The sequence below is a fragment of the Talpa europaea genome, assembly GCF_964194135.1.
Source record: "Talpa europaea genome assembly, chromosome: 7".
Classification (NCBI taxonomy): domain Eukaryota; kingdom Metazoa; phylum Chordata; class Mammalia; order Eulipotyphla; family Talpidae; genus Talpa; species Talpa europaea.
In genome coordinates, this window is record NC_140074.1 from 91,800,507 (window position 1) to 91,815,977 (window position 15,471).

A 15,471-nucleotide genomic window follows, 5' to 3' on the forward strand; every position below is an offset into this window, starting at 1 on the left:
AAGGGGGAATCTGGGCCCAGAGTTCACCCCACATCTCCCTTCTGGGTTCTCTCAACCCCTGCCCTTTCCCCTTCTCCCTTAGGGGGTACTGGTGGAGGAAGAGTTGGTGGGGGTGGAGTTGGGGGATTAGGAGGTGCTGCTTGAGGATTGACTGCGTAGCCAAAGACCCCTGGTAGGAAGGGAAGGGTCCCCCCACCCTTCTCATCAGGTAGGACCATGTTAAGAGCAACAGGGAGAGCGGCCAAGTTGCTGAAATTGTAAGGATAGGCAGCAAGGAGCTGGGGGCCATAGACTAGTGGGTAGGGCTCGGGATAGAAGGTGACTTTGGCAGCCCCCATCCCTTCCATTCGGTCCCCCTCCCCAGCCCCCACTGGCCCCTCATTCCCAGGTTTCCCCCTGCCACTGCCAGGTTCCCGGCTGCCCCCAATCAGGGCCAGTGGAAATTCCTGTACAGGTGGGTATGCGTAGGTGCCCCCTCCTGCCACCACTGGGGGCTCCTCACCCCCAGAGATGACAGGGTCCTGGAGTGAGGCTGTCTCAGAAGCTTCCTCAGCAGCAGCGCTCCCGCCACCTGCCTCCCCGCTGGATGAAGAGACTTGCATCTCTTGGGGGGCTTCCTCCTTGACATCCCCAGGTCTGGTGCTGGAGCTGCCTTTAGAGTAGGCAATGACAGGTGTGGGGGTGCCCCCAGGCCGCTCGGCAGTGTGCCTCTGCCCATGGCGGCTCAGGGCAGCTGCCGTCTTGCACACTTTGGCGCAGTGAGGGCAGGCAAAGCGGGTAGAAGGCCTACGTCCAGCCCGGGAGCTGTGGGAGCCCCCACTGTGGGCCTCCTGGTGCTTTCGCAACTTCCTTAGGGTGGTGAATGCCTGGGCACAGTCTCCGCAGCGGTGCCTCCTCTCACCACGAGTACGACCTGCCGGGCCGTCAGCAGCTGGGGTCTCCTCCCAGCTCCTTCGCTCCAGCTTCTGTTTCCAGCGCGGAGGCCGGCGGCTTCTGGGCATCCCGCTGCCCCCACTGCTGCCGGTGCTGGCAGCTCCAGCCTTGCGCTTGGGCTTGTATGAGTAGTAGGGCCTCCAGAGCTGATCCTCCCCACCAGCCTTTGATTCCTCCTCCTCGTCTTCCTCCTCCTCCTCTTCTTCATCCTCCTCCTCACTCTCTTCCACCTCCTCTCCACTTAGCTCCCCAGGACGCAGGTCAGTTTCTGAGATGCGGCGCTTGACAATGGCCTCCTCGCCAATTCGCACAGTGATCTGACACAGTGGAGGTGGAGCCTGCAGCTGAGAGGGGCCCCGGCCAGGCCCTGCGGGGGGACCCCCGCCCCCCGCAATACCACCAACAGGCTTGGCCGTGTAAGTCAGAGTCCTTCCAGCCCGGGGGTTCCGGCCTTTGGCCTCCTCCGTGGCTGTAGCGGGCCCTGCAGCCGTTGCTGGGCTGTCCACTGTGGCAGGGCTGGCTGGTGTGGCTGCAGGCTCGGGGGGAGGAGGGGGGTACTCACGTTTTTTGGGGGGCCTTGGGGGAGCAGTGTAAGTGATGACTGAAGCGGCTTGGGCCCCTCCTGTGCTGGTTGGCCCACCCCCTGCTCCACCGCTGCTGCTACCTCCATGAACAATAACAGAGGGAGCTGGGTGGGCAAAAGTGATGACAGAGGGTGGGGGGCCAGGCTCTGGGGCAGGTGGGGGTCCTGGTGGTGGGCTGGTCGGCATTGCTGCAGGGGCCGGCGTGGTGAGGCTTGGAGAAAGAGGGGCCTCGGGGGCTCCTTGGCTGTAGGTCTTGTAGGGCCTTTTGGCTGCTCTCATGGGGAGCAGGCGGTACAGCTTGAGGGTATTGAGCTTGGGCTTGTAGCCTCCATTGGGTGTCTTCTCACTGGCCAGCAGGCCCGGGCTAATGCCATGGAAGGCTCGCTGGTGGGTCTTCAGGTTATAGTAAGTGACAAAGGTCTCCCAGCAGAAGATGCACTGGTACCTGGGCCAGGACAGCAGGGAACAAGGCAGGGGCAGAGCGCCCTGAGTCAGGGGCCCTGAAGCCTGGGCCTCAGTTACCCACGTCCTCTCCTGCCCTCCACTCAGACCGCAGAATCCCCTAGCCAATGGCTCACCCTCCTTTCATGCTGCTTGTCTCACCCCACCAGCCAGAAGGGGCACCAGTCCACGCTGGCTGTGAGACATTAGGCCTCCACTATTCCATCTATGAACTGGAAATCATCACACACCTCATCTAACTCACAAAGCCTTCTTTCAAAGTTCACATGACAGGATGGGGAAACATCTTATGAACAGGGACACCTAATGGAAATACATATTATAACTATTGGTAGACATGCCTCTGCTCCCCGTAGTCTTTCCTACAAGGGCAACTTTCTCATCAGTCTGTCCCACATAATAAACATGAGTGGAAGGAACTGGAACTAGAGGGAATGATGATTCACAGGGGGCAGGGGCAGTGGGTAAGTAAGCATCTCAGGATGACTTTGTGCTTTCCCTCACTTGTCCCTGGGGTCCTTGAGTGCTGACCCTTGACCCCTCTGCCCTGCCCACACCCCCAATTCCTGGACTCCCAGGCCACTCACCTGCGCTCCCCGGTGTGCCACACCTCGTGCTTGGTGCGGTACTCAGCCAGGGCAAACACCTTCTCACAGTAGCGGCAGGGGTACTTCCTCCGCCATGAGTGTACATTGCTGTGCCGCTTCAGGCTGGACAGGGTCACGTAGGAACGCTCACAGGCCGCGCACACATATAGCACATGGCCGCCCACCACCTTCACCACATGCTCAGGGCCACCACGGAAGCCCACGGGTGGTGGCAGGGCTGAGGCATCCACTCCTGCAGGACCACTGGGGCCAGAACCACCAGCTCCCAGCCCTGCAGGCCCCCGAGTGCTGGCCCCCCGTCGGCACTGAGCCTCATGGGTCTGCAGCCGCTTGGGATGAATGAAGCTTTTCCCACATCGAGGGCAGGGGAGGGGCCGCCGGGGCAGGGGGGGCTGTGAATCTGGGGCCTGGGCCTCAGCCCTGTCACCCTCCCATTCCCCAGCTGGCCTTGGCCCAGGCCCAAAGCTGTCTTCTTCAGGCTGTGAAGTGGCCATGGGGGCTGGGGCAGGAGGTACCCAGGCATCACCTCCCTCCCCCAGGCCTTGGAGGCGGGAGATACCCAGACGCCGCCCCAGAGCTCCGATCTCTGCTACAGCTGCCCCGTCTCCCCCACCGCCAGGAAGTGCAAGCCGGGCACTGTAGATGAAATTGAGGACATCAGAGAAGGCAGCTGCTGGGACCCCTGGCAGCTCCAGGACCCGGGGTGGGGATGAAGTGGGGGGCGAGGCTGGAGGGGGAGAGGAGGATGAGGAAGTAGAGGACGAGGAGGAGGCAGCTGTAGTAGTGGCAGGGTTGGAGGTTAACCCCCCAGTAACTGGTGGGAGGGGAAGTGGAGCTGAAGCCAGCAGGGCTTCTCTGAAAAATGGACTAGAAGCAGCCAGGACACTGCGATGAGCAGGGAACTTGGTGTCTCCAGCTATGAGGGTGACGTCACAGAAGAGGCCACGGAGTCGCTGCTCATTGAGCTGGCGCAGGACAGCAGGGGCATGGGACGGGTCCGTCACCTCTGCAGGGGGGGGCATGGCGCCAGCCTAGATGGAGGAGAAGAGACCAGGGGAGGGTCTCAGAGACTGAGCAAGAAAGGGACCTCTAACATTAGGAGATGAGCTGAGAGGGGGGTGAGAGGTTGCTGGTCAGACACTAGGGAAAGCTGACTAACTTTGGGTCTCAGAAATCAGGGGTTAATCTTAGACAACCCAAGTCTGACCAGAGCCCCAGCATCCAACACCAGTATGTCAAACATTGGACTGGAAAAGGCCAGCAATACTTCAAGTCATGATAAAGATCAAGGGGTCAAACCCTTCAAAATCATAGGCCAGAGAGGAAAGCCATAGATACCCCTTTCCCACTGGGAGGAGGAGGAAGCCCCCACAATTACTGAAGACAACTTCACAGAACTCCCAGCCTGGACAAAATGGCTGCCTTTGCTGGCCTGATGCCTTAGTTCCATCTTCTCCTAGCTGCAGACCTCTTGCACCCTCTCACCTGAGAGCACAGCCAACATGGAGCGGAGTGGGGGTGGCTCAGCAAGTCCCTTCTGCCTGGCCTCTTCCTTCTGTGGAGAAACAGAAACTGTGTCCTCAGAAGGGAACTGGGAAGGAAAGGGCCCCCGGGAGGTGGGGGGTGGTGGGTGCTTGGGGTCAGAGATGACTGGACCTGACCCTCCCAGAGCCTCTCTGCAGACCCTGACCCTCCTAGGAGCTTCCGTCAGGTTACTTGCTTAGGCTGCGTCCAATAGAATGTAGGCCGTCATACAGATTATTGCAAAGCCTTGTTGCAGGGCCCCCCCCCCAGAACACTGGAACAAAATAATTTGCATATTTCCCATTCACCTCAAAACAATACAGCAGCGTAGTTGAATCCCATAGGTCCAGAGAAGCCTGTTGGATCACCCTCAAATCCCTTCAGCCCAATCTTCCAAGCTCAAAGGAAATCAAAGATTTGCATGTTGCCTTTCATTACATTGTTTCATTTACATATCAAAATAAATTTGCTGGCACTTTTCTACAGGACTGTGCTGCTAGATATTCAAATTAGGAGAGGCCCTCACACACCCACACCACAAATCTTAGAGGGGGGTTCTGGCCCAGGTGCCAGGTGACCACCAAAGGACTATAGAGGCATACCCACGTGCCACCTTGCTCCAGTCTCTGGAGGGCATTGGAAAGGCCACCAGACTTAGTGAGGAGGGGTGGGGACCACAACCCCTATCTCACCTTGTTAGGAGGTTCATCCAAAAGGAATAGCAGGCAACCCAAACGCAGCGGTGGGTATCACTATACTGAAAGCACCTCCTTGCTGCTTCCCCTCTGGGAATAGTCAGGGCGTAATTTTCAGTTGAAGATCTGAGTTCAAGTCATACAATGATTTAGCCAAAATCACACAGAGCTGTCTACAGAGCCAGGCCTTCTGACCTGAGAGCAGACCTCTTGGGCCTCTCTTGTTCGGCTCCAAAGCCTATGTTCCTGATGACTATACTGCATTAATATGAAGGGCACATTTAATATGAAGTTATACATTAATCTTCATCCACGTTCTCGACACAGAGCTCCTAAAAATCTTATATTTTCCAAGTGAACGGATGTAAGCAGCATCTTCTATTCTAACATTTGTCTTTGACCCCAGTTCCTGACACAGAGCTCCTAAGTCCCTTGGAATTCCAGGGGTGATAGGGGTGCTTTTGTTTTAATGGGCTCCTGGACAACTTCAGGATGGGAGCTGGTGACCAGAAAGACCAAGCCAAGATAAGAAGCTTGAACTTTCAGCCCCACCCCCATCCTCCCAGGAAGGGAGAGGACCTGGAGTTTGAGTGAATAACTGACTATGCCTACGTGGTGAAGCCTCCATAAAAACTCCAAACTACAAGATTTCAAGAGCCTCCAGGTTGGTAAACATGTCCACATGCCAGGAAGAGGTACACCTCAGCTCCATGGAGACAGAAGTTCTGCTCTCAGGACACTTTCAGACCTCATTCTATGTACTTCATCTGGTTGTGCATTCGTCTCTTTTATCATCTCCTTTATTACATAATAAAATAGTAAACATAAATGTTTTCTGGTATTCTATGAGCCATTCTAGCAAATTATTGAATCTGAGGAGGGGGTGGTGGGAACCTCAATTTTATAACTTGATTGGTTAGAAGTACACAGGGCCTGCACTGGCATCTGTAGTGGGGATGGTCTGTGGCACTGAGTCTTTCATTCTGTGGCATCTGACACTATCTCCAGGTAGATGGTGTCAGAATGGTAGAACATCCGGCTGGTGTTAGCGAAATGGTTAGGGTGAGAAGTGTTTCGAGTGTTTACAAAGTAGTTGTGTTTTCCTTTCAACAGCACCCACTAGAGCCTACACTAGCCCACCTAGTACCTTTGTGAAAATTAAAGAAAGGGCCCCTTTCTCCAGGAGATAGCAGCCTTGCACCGGTAAGCAAAGCAAAAGCTTGATTCCAGCCCATGCATCCCTCCTTGAGTAGGTCTGCTTATGCGCACTACCCTACACCTACTGAGGCAGGGCTGTATGCTGACTGCAGAGATAACTTGGATAAGGACTGGCAGGGCTTCTTAGAAAAATACAGGTCCAAAGCTAGTTTGGGCCTTAGAGACCACCTAGAATCACTATCACCATGGCTCTGGCCACTGCCATTTATGAAATACTTAGGTGCCAAATATTATGCTAAGCATTTTCTTTGCAATATATTCCCACTCCATTGAGGCAGGGACTATCACCAACCCCACTGTATAAACGAGGAAATGAATGCTTTACATACCCACTTGTGCTCACTTTCATGTCAAGAGAACCCAGTGGCAGGGTGATTTGCCCCTGGTCTCATTGCTAACCAAGTTGGTGGTTGGGCAGGACCCAGTTCTCCTGAGTTCAAATGCCCCACTAGCCTCTGCCCTAGCAGGGCTTATACATAGGAGGTAGAGAGGACGCACTGGTGGTATGACCCCTGGGCAAATTACTTTACCTTTCTGTATGTTTCCTTGTCTGTGAGGTGGGGATAATGAATAGTTCCCACTTTGTAGGGTTATTGTAAAGATAAAATGAAGGAATAACTGGCAGTACCGAGATTAGAGCCTGACACACAGTAAATGCTTGGTAAGGGCTAGCTCTTAATATTAGCTTGGAACTCATTCTTGGAAAATGGTGGGAGGTAGTGAAAATGAGACAGAAATCAGACTTCATGGTAGGTTTGATGGCTCTGTGGGTTTCATTTTTTTATTTGTTTTTACCATTTCTCTACTCTTGACTGTCTGTCTGAGCTTAGAGATGTGACTGTAGTGGGGATCCGACACACTCCACCTCTTGTTGTTCCCTCTGTCTGGAATGTTCTTTCCTCAGACAGTTTCATGTTTTGCTGCTCCACCTCCTTTAAGCCTTGACTCAAAATTCACCTTTCCCCAGGGCCATGCATAGCCACCCTTACCTTCCCAAACTTCCTGTCCTCTCCCCACTTTATTTTTCTCCTCAGCAATTATTAAAACATATTGTTCTTTTATCTCTAGAATGTAAGCTCTAAGAGTGGGAATGATTTCGTCCACATTGTTGGCTAATATCTCCAGTGCTTAGAACAGTGCCTGGTACATAATGGGAAACTTAGTTTTTTTTTGGTGAATGAATAAAGCTGCCTTCTTCAAAATCTGCCTGGAGCCTCAGAAAGAAGCCATCCTTGGTGTTGGTCTGGGCTGGCCAGAAGCTGAAGATGATGGGTATAACCCGAACACTTCTGAGACACTCGTGTTTTGCCTGATACATTTCCAGCAGCTCTACATGCACTGCCTCACGTAATGATTTCCTCAAAATGGCCACCCACAGTATTTATATTATCCCAACTTTACAGGTGAGGAAACTGAGGCTCACAGAAGCATATACCCTGCTCAAGGTCACACAATTTGTGAGTAGCAGAGTCAAAATTCAAACCCAGGCCTGTGTGAATTCAGATGCTGAGTCTTTCCCTCTGCAGGATCCAGCTCTGAAGGGGCCGATGGCTGGTCAGCACGTTACAGAAATCACCACACAAGCTCTCCTGTGTTACTAACTGTCATGTTTGACTCCACCCTTTCTCTCGTTCCCCACATCCATCTCACAGAGAATCTGCAGTTCAGCTTGGGAATGGCTCAGAAGCCTTCCCTTCAACCCACCTCTGGCTCCCAAAGTAGCTCAGGGCCTAGTTACATTCACAAAGTCCAAGTTCATGACCTCCCAGCTATTCCCCTGCCTCCATGCTTACCTTTTCCCCTCTAGCCTCCCTCTAGGCCAATTTCCCCAACTGCAGTTCAGAAACTTTTACTAGTCCCCAGTAACTCCAGAAAAAGTTTAGATTCCTCAGAGAGGCATTCAAGACTTCTGGTCTAGCTTAATCTTCCTGTCTAAATTTGCCTTGTGGGGCCTCCCCTGTGGCACAGTGGGTTGAGTGCAGCGCTATGAAGCTGTCGGCAGCCTTGCAGCATGGGTTCGATTCCTGGCCGGCCAGGGAGATACCCACATGGTGCAGCAGACCTCTCCTGTCTCGCTTACTGCTCCTCTCAGCAGTGTTTTCGGTCCATCTGCCTGTTCTGCTCCCAGCTCTGTCTCTGGTGAATTCTCTCACCCTCACGCGCCTCTGACTATACCCCAGTTCTTGCATAAATAAATAAATCTTCAAAAAAAAATTGTGAGATAAATTTGCCTTGTGTTAGTCTCCCTTCAAGCACTCAGTGTGCCCTCCAACCTCAACAGGCCCATGCTGGTTCTCCTGCCAGAAATGCAACCTTTCTCCAGTTGCTTCTCAAAAGTCCTCCAAAATGTTAAGATCTAACTCAAATGCCACCTCTATCTTGGCCCACCTTGATCCATAGGACAATTTCTCCTTCCCCGAGCTCATCAACATTTTGTGTCCCTATGGTCAGCACCCTATGCTGGGGCACCCTGAGTCACTGCCTGAGCACACAGATCTTGTAAAATTAATTGGTGTAGGTGCTGAGTTCTGCAGAATTTGGGGATAAGAGGGCTTGGGCATAGGTAGAGAGGCCCACAGAAAGCTTCAAAAGGGCAACAGAATATAGCATATAATATAAGAGTACAGGTTCTAGGACCTGACTACCTGGGTTCAAATCCAGCTTTATCTCTTACTAGCTAAGTGGCTTTCGGAAAATTACTTCTCTGGGTCTCCAGTGTCTCAATCTGAAAAAGAGAGGTAATCAGAACAACCACTTCCACAGGGTCACTACAAAGACTAAATGTAAAAGCACTGAGAACAGTACCTGGTAGCCAAGCCCTGATAAGGGGCCCAAGGCTGACAGAGGGTGGCACAGACCCCAACTGTAGCTACCTTCCAGGTATATTTCCCATGAACTACTTACTGACAACCCTGTCGGGAGATAGGCAAGGCAGGTATTGAGCTCCATTTTACAGATGAAGAACTAAGGCTCACTTAGGGAAAGTGCCAGTAAGGAAGTCGTTGGGCCAGAACTCCTCAGTTCTAGTCTAGGCCTCCTTCACTTTCACCAGTCCTGTGTGCACCTGTTGTGCAGGCCTCACACAGCAGCCAGCAGCAACTCCCCACCCCCCCAAAGAAAAGGCCCAGGGCTACAGTTCCCTCCCAGTCCCTGTGCATGTCTACCCTTTCGGCCAAGGCAGGCCTAGTATGCAGCCATGTACAAACGTGGAGCACATACACGGCTCATCCCTACACCTACACACACACACTACACACACACACACAAACACACCATACAGAATGGCTGAGGCCCCAAAGGTGAGGAAAACCTGTTTTGAGGAATCTGCCTAGTGAGCGAATTCCGTTCCCATTTCCAGACCCTTCCACAGTCGCAGGAGCAGCCCAGTATGCGTCACAGAAGAGACGGAAAAGCAGTGATACCCACAAGGGGGGCAGAGAGAGGGTGAAGCAGGAGGAGGAGACTGAAAACTTCGTGTTTCTTTTTTTCATTTCAGTGACAAGAGTCACGCCCGACCTTTACGTAAACATGGCCAAGGAGCCACTCTGTCCAAGCTTAGTTTCCTTGCAGTCGCCCGGCCTCTCCTCCCAGTGACCCTGACACGCTGGGAGGGCCAGTGAGGGGTAAGCACACAGACCCTGCGCAAAGACTAGCTGGGCCACCCCGACAACACCCAGGCCTCCTCCTGCTGCCCTTGTTCTGCCCCATATTTATCTCCTGCCTTCTTCAGAACATATCCCCACAGCAGCCCCACACCGCCACTTAAACACAGAAGGCAGGCACGCACACACAGCTTGTGGCTGATCTCTGGAGTCTGAGGCCCACATTGCCCTTGTCACGCCACCTCCCTCCCCACAAGTGTTTTCTGACCAGCTCGCCTCCCAGCCCAACAGCACAGACAGGCTCCTGCAAACAACGTCACCAAAGAATCTGTGGAGAACGTTGCAAACACATAACCTTTCCCTCGCTCAGCTGCCCACAATCCCATAAACACAACCTGTACATTCCACGCAGAGACCCTCACACCCGCGCCAGCTGACCCTGAGACACACCCTGGGGTTTCCACTTCCTACATGATCCTCAGACCTGAGTTCTAGACATGCAATCCCCACGCCACTTGCTTATCACACAGACATAGAAACCCCTCCAAACACCGTTCTCGCGGACACTGGACCACACCTTGGCGGGGCCACTGAAATGGGACCCTAGATGAGACACCTTTTGAATCAAAGGTACACAACCGTCCCCTCCAGATGGGCACGTACTGGTACCCCCGGGCCCTCCACAACACATCCACCTTACCAGCTATGCAGAAAACAACAGTTAATAAATAGTTCATATGTGCAGGCCAAGACACATACATTCAAGAAAACACATGATGCTATAAAACATACACAAAATCCCACATCTAACAAACTCAACAAACCCCGCACATATTGTGCCTTGCTTTGAATGCGGACTTGTCACCCAAAGCCATAGGGCCAGATCTTGTAATTCTGCCCCGTAACACTGGACACCCCTTCATCTGGCTCTCTGTCCCCACAGCCCTGGGAGGGTCCTACCCGCACCCCTGGCTGCCAGACCAGCAAACAGTGGTGCCCAGGAGAGGTTTACCTTGCCCCACCAACACAGCAGACGACACACAATCTCCAGGACTCACAGCCACAACCCAGCCCCGACGGCGCGCAGTTCTAAGGCCCCTGCTCGCCTTGGAACCCCGCACACCCCAACTCTGGGGCGCTCGGCGGCCCACCCCTCCCCCGCTCTGCTGGCTCCTACGCCATCGCCCTCCCAGCAGCTTGCAGCGCCGGCCCGAGCTCACACCCGCCCCACCCCACCCCCAACCTGCCCCACGGGGGGGAGGGGGGCATTAGGCTGCAGAATTAACCCTTCAAATGGGGAGTGAGCGAGGCCCCTTCCACGTCCACAAACGATCGCACCCCCGGTCGCCGCTCTGTAGGGCGCCGTATGGGGCCCCCTTAGTCGCCCCCCAGCGCCTTGCGCGCCTGGGGGCGGGGCCAGGCTCAGCCCCCGACCCCTGAGCCCCCAGGTCAACCCCAAAGGGGAGCGGTCGCGGCGCGGGACGCGGCCCGGGCCCCCGTGGCGCCGGGCAGCTGGGAGGGGGCCCGGCTGTAGGCTCCGGTCCGCCCTGGCCCTGCCCGGTTCGCCCTGGGGCCCACCTGACTGCGATGGCGCCGCGTTCGCCAGGCCCGGCTCATCACCGTGGCCGCCCCCGGCCACTCCGGTTTCGCCCGCTTCCAGCTCCGGCTCCGGCTCCGGCCCCGGCCCCCCCAGCTCCCGGCCCCGGCCCGGCCCCGCCGCCGCCGCCGCCGCTGACATCATCGGCTCCCCCCGCCCCGGTCCTACCCCCACCCCCACCCCCGGAAACAGTCCCCCCCCAGCGCCGCTGCCGCCGCCGAGAGGAGGCCGGCGCAGCGCAGCCGACGCTGCCACAAGGCTCCGGGCGCGGGCTTGGGGCGAGCGCGCCCGACGGCCTTCGCCCGGACAGACCCCGGGAAGGGAAGGGCGCCGCGCGGGGCCACCGGACGTGCGGGCACCCAGGGGGTCGCGGGCCTGGCTACTGCATCCCCGCCGGGCTGCACGACCACCCACTCCCTAGGAAGGGACTCCTCCGCCCCCTGCACCCCCTCCACTCAACTGTGCACACCGCCCGGAGCTCGCACACCCTCTCCAGGCACAGGCACAAAACATGGCAGGCACGCATTCAAACCCAGTGGGACTCGCAGATCCAGACTCAGCACCCTCACAGGGGGTGCCCTGGACACACGCACATATCCTTCCCTGGAATGCATGGGGATCCCCCCCCCGAACCCCACCCCCCACAGGCCACAGGTTAGGAAGGCCCCAGCTTTACAGAACAGGCACATATAAATGACTACCAGAGCAGATGAATGCGCAGTTTACTATTTTGTTCCCACCGGCAGAAATATCCACCACAATATGTGCGTAAATGCAGAGGCCTTCCTGTGGGCCTCTTGGGACAGCACCACCAAAACACCAGGTGGAAGCTCACACCAAAGAAACACATTCCTGAAACTCCAGAGGGACAGTCCCAGTGACTCCTCCCTGGTGTTCAAAAATTCAAAACTCAGAAGATGGAGGCCCCAGTCCTCAGAGCTTATTTCTGTAAAACCTTTCTGAAACAAGGTGAGGCATAAATAAACCAATTTTTTTTAAAGATTTATTTATTTATGCATACAAGAGCTGGGGTACAGGCCAGAGGTGGGGGGGGGGGTGAGGGGATTCACCAGAGACAGAGTAGGGAACAGAACAGGCAGAGTGACCGAAGTACACTGCTGAGGGGAGCAGCAGGGGACTCAGGAGAGGTCTCCTGCGCCATGTAGGCTGCTCCCTGGCTGGCAGGGAATCGAACTCATGCTGCAGTGGCTGCGGATTGCTTCATAGGTTGCGTCTTAACCCTTGCGCCACCAGGGAGGCCCAAATAAACTAATTTAAAACCAAAGAAGCTCATCACAGAGATAGCTGTAAAGAGAAAAAATAAATCTGACAAATTTTGTAATCATGGAAATATAAAGCCCACCCCCACCTCAGGAAGGTTCTAGGGAAGAACCCCACCCCCACTCCAACCAGGTCACAATGGCTGGAGCTCTGACGGGCCCAGGCCCTCTGAGCCAGGAGAGGAGAGGAGAAAGTCCAAGGAAAGATGGTGAGTGTGGGGGTCAGGGGGGCCATCACCCCTCTTCCTGCAGCACCTGGATGCTTCCTTTCTCCTTTTCCCCTAAAACTTCCCATCTGTCTTAGAGACACCCATAAATGTAATTTATAATGGTGTACCCAGATGTCCCTGGAACCTGTGACATCATACAGACACTTAGCATCTGAGGCCGCCTCCCCCTCCTCAAATCAACAGAGCACCCCTGGGTCCTCTTTTTCTCCACCCAGGTATAACTTATCCAGAGGAACACCCTGCTCCATAAATGCTGACTCCCTTCTTCCTGATTTAGAAGCTTTAGACCCATTCTCTACCGCCTCTTTCAACTTTTGGACCCTTTCTAGCTCCCAGGAGTTTCTCAGCAAGACAGTCTGCCCCTCTACTGTCCCACAGGGTCCCAGACCCCATCCTGGCACTCACCCTTACCCAGTTCCCCTAATGTCCTAGCTCCTTTCTCTCTAACAGGCTGGCAGTCACCCCTACTTCAACCTGCCCGACTTTACCCAGCCATCACCGCCCTCCACTCCGCCCAGTCTCCCCTCGCACCAGCGCTGCCGGCCCTCAGATGCCACCAAGGGTCTGCTCGTGGCCCTGCTGGGTGGGGGCCTGCCCGCTGGCTTCGTGGGCCCCTTCTCCCGTATGGCTTACCAGGCTTCCCACTTACCCTCGCTGGAGCTACTCATCTGTCGATGCCTCTTCCACCTTCCCATTGGCCTGCTACTTAGACTACGCGGTGACCCACTGTTGGGACCTCCTGATGTTCGGGGCCGAGCCTGCCTCCACGCCCTGCTCAACGTTCTCAGCATTGGATGTGCCTATAGTGCCGTTCAGGTGGTGCCCGCTGGCAACGCTGCCACCGTCCGAAAAGGTTCTTCTACCGTCTGCTCTGCTCTCCTGGCCCTCTGCCTAGAGAGCCAGGGTCTCAGTGGCTACGACTGGTGTGGCCTATTGGGCAGCACCCTGGGACTAATCATCATTGTGGGACCTGGACTAGGGACATTACAGGAGGGGACCACGGGCCTCTATACTGCCCTGGGCTATGTACTAGCTTTCCTGGGAGGTCTGGCATTGTCACTGGGGCTTCTGGTGTATCGTTCCCTGGACTTCCCCTCCTGCCTACCAACAGTCGCCTTCCTATTTGGCTTGGTGGGGCTGGTGGGCTCCGTGCCGGGGCTCTTTGTGTTGCAGACCCCAGTGCTGCCCTACGATCCTCTGAGTTGGAGCTGTGTGGGGGCAGTGGGGATACTTGCTCTGGTCTCCTTTGTGTGTGTAAGCTATGCAGTCACCAAGGCCCACCCTGCCCTGGTGTGTGCCGTCCTGCACTCTGAGGTTGTGGTGGCCCTGATGCTGCAGTATTATGTGCTCTATGAAACTGTCGCACCTTCAGACATCATGGGGGCAGGGGTTGTGTTGGGCAGCATTGCCATCATCACCGCCCAGAACCTCAGCTGTGAGAGGGAAGGGCAGGTGGAGGAGTGAGATCAAACTTGAAAGTCTGGGGGTTGGGGGGGGCAGGGGTAAATAGAAGGCAAAACTGCAATACAAACATGGGAGAACAAGAGACCCGAAAAGAACTGGTATGGGCGAGGGACACCCCTTGGAGTCAAGGGTGACTTGGGGACTTAGTGGAGAGGAAGACCTGGAACAAGAGATGTGGAGTCTAGGCTTGGACTTGGGGATCAGGGCAAAGTAAGGGGTGAGGTCTGAGAAGCAGATCAGAAGGGCTGAGGCAGGCAGAATGGGGAGGATTTTCCCCTTAGCTGCAGAGAGAAGAGCTTTGGGGCTTTCAGGCAAATAGAGCAAGCAGCTGCACTGGGGGAAGGGCATGTGTCTTTTTTTTCCCCAGCGATGATTTCCCTTCCTCGTGGTTGTGCCCCCCCTTCTTTGGGGTGGTGACGTGACATTGACATCAAACAAGGATCACTCTGAATGTGGCCGTGCAGTTGGTGTCATCTCTGCTTTGGAAGGAGAGTGGAAGTCCTACATGGCTCTTATTGGAGAATCCCTTGGGATCCCCGCCCCCACCCCCATCTTATTTCTGAACTATTATTGAAGGGGGAGGATTTCCTAATGTTCAGATGCCTTGACCATGAATCCCCCAGGACCTCTGTGTCCCGCCCCATGGCTAATCTGCTTTTCCCGGATTGTCGAGGTCCCGTGATCTCTCCCGGACAGTAGCCAGCCTCCTCCGGAGCAGGCCTCCGACCTGAGACCTCTTCGAACGGCTCAGGCCGCGTATCCAGGACCAGAGCTCCGTACAACCCTCCATTAGAGGACAGGAGATGTCCACCAGTCCCTAGAGGCCGCTGGATAAATATCAGCCACATCCGGACAAGCAATTGGCCTCGCCATTTTGATCTATTCATGCATATTCAGCGTGACTACTGCATATTCATGACCAAGGACGGCGCGCACCCCCCCCCCCTCCAGCATTCCCCCTCCCGGAACCCACTTGGGAGGCCCCACCAGGCCCCGCCTCCGATTCGCGGAGTAAACCATTTTCCAGCGGGGGGGATATTACTGAGATTTTTTTTTTTCCTTGAGATGAAACCACAGTCCAAACTGGAATAAAACGATCTATATTTACCCTCTACCCTTTAAACTTCACTGCGGGAGGGCGCAACTAGGGGTAGGGGCGAGATTAAAAAGAAAGTTTCCCTCTCCCGTCATTTCAAAAGGTCGCCTAACCAGGGAGCGGGGAAGGGAGGATCAACGACTGGCGCGCGCGTCCCTTGCAGGTCGGCGTAGGCGGC

The 15,471-nt window shown here is 55.2% G+C and overlaps 2 protein-coding genes across 2 annotated transcripts; one reads left to right on the forward strand and one right to left on the reverse strand.

Moving 5' to 3' along the window:
• Nucleotides 1-23: 23 nt before the first annotated feature.
• ZBTB4 (zinc finger and BTB domain containing 4) lies at nt 24-3,609 on the reverse strand (the record flags this gene model as incomplete). Its single annotated transcript, XM_084237534.1, has 2 exons — nt 24-1,962; nt 2,567-3,609. 2 exons carry the CDS (start codon nt 3,607-3,609, stop codon nt 24-26), a joined length of 2,982 nt encoding a protein of 993 aa, XP_084093660.1.
• A 5,696-nt stretch (nt 3,610-9,305) lies between these two features.
• SLC35G6 (solute carrier family 35 member G6) lies at nt 9,306-14,197 on the forward strand (the record flags this gene model as incomplete). Its single annotated transcript, XM_084237916.1, has 2 exons — nt 9,306-9,323; nt 13,184-14,197. 2 exons carry the CDS (start codon nt 9,306-9,308, stop codon nt 14,195-14,197), a joined length of 1,032 nt encoding a protein of 343 aa, XP_084094042.1.
• Nucleotides 14,198-15,471: the final 1,274 nt, after the last annotated feature.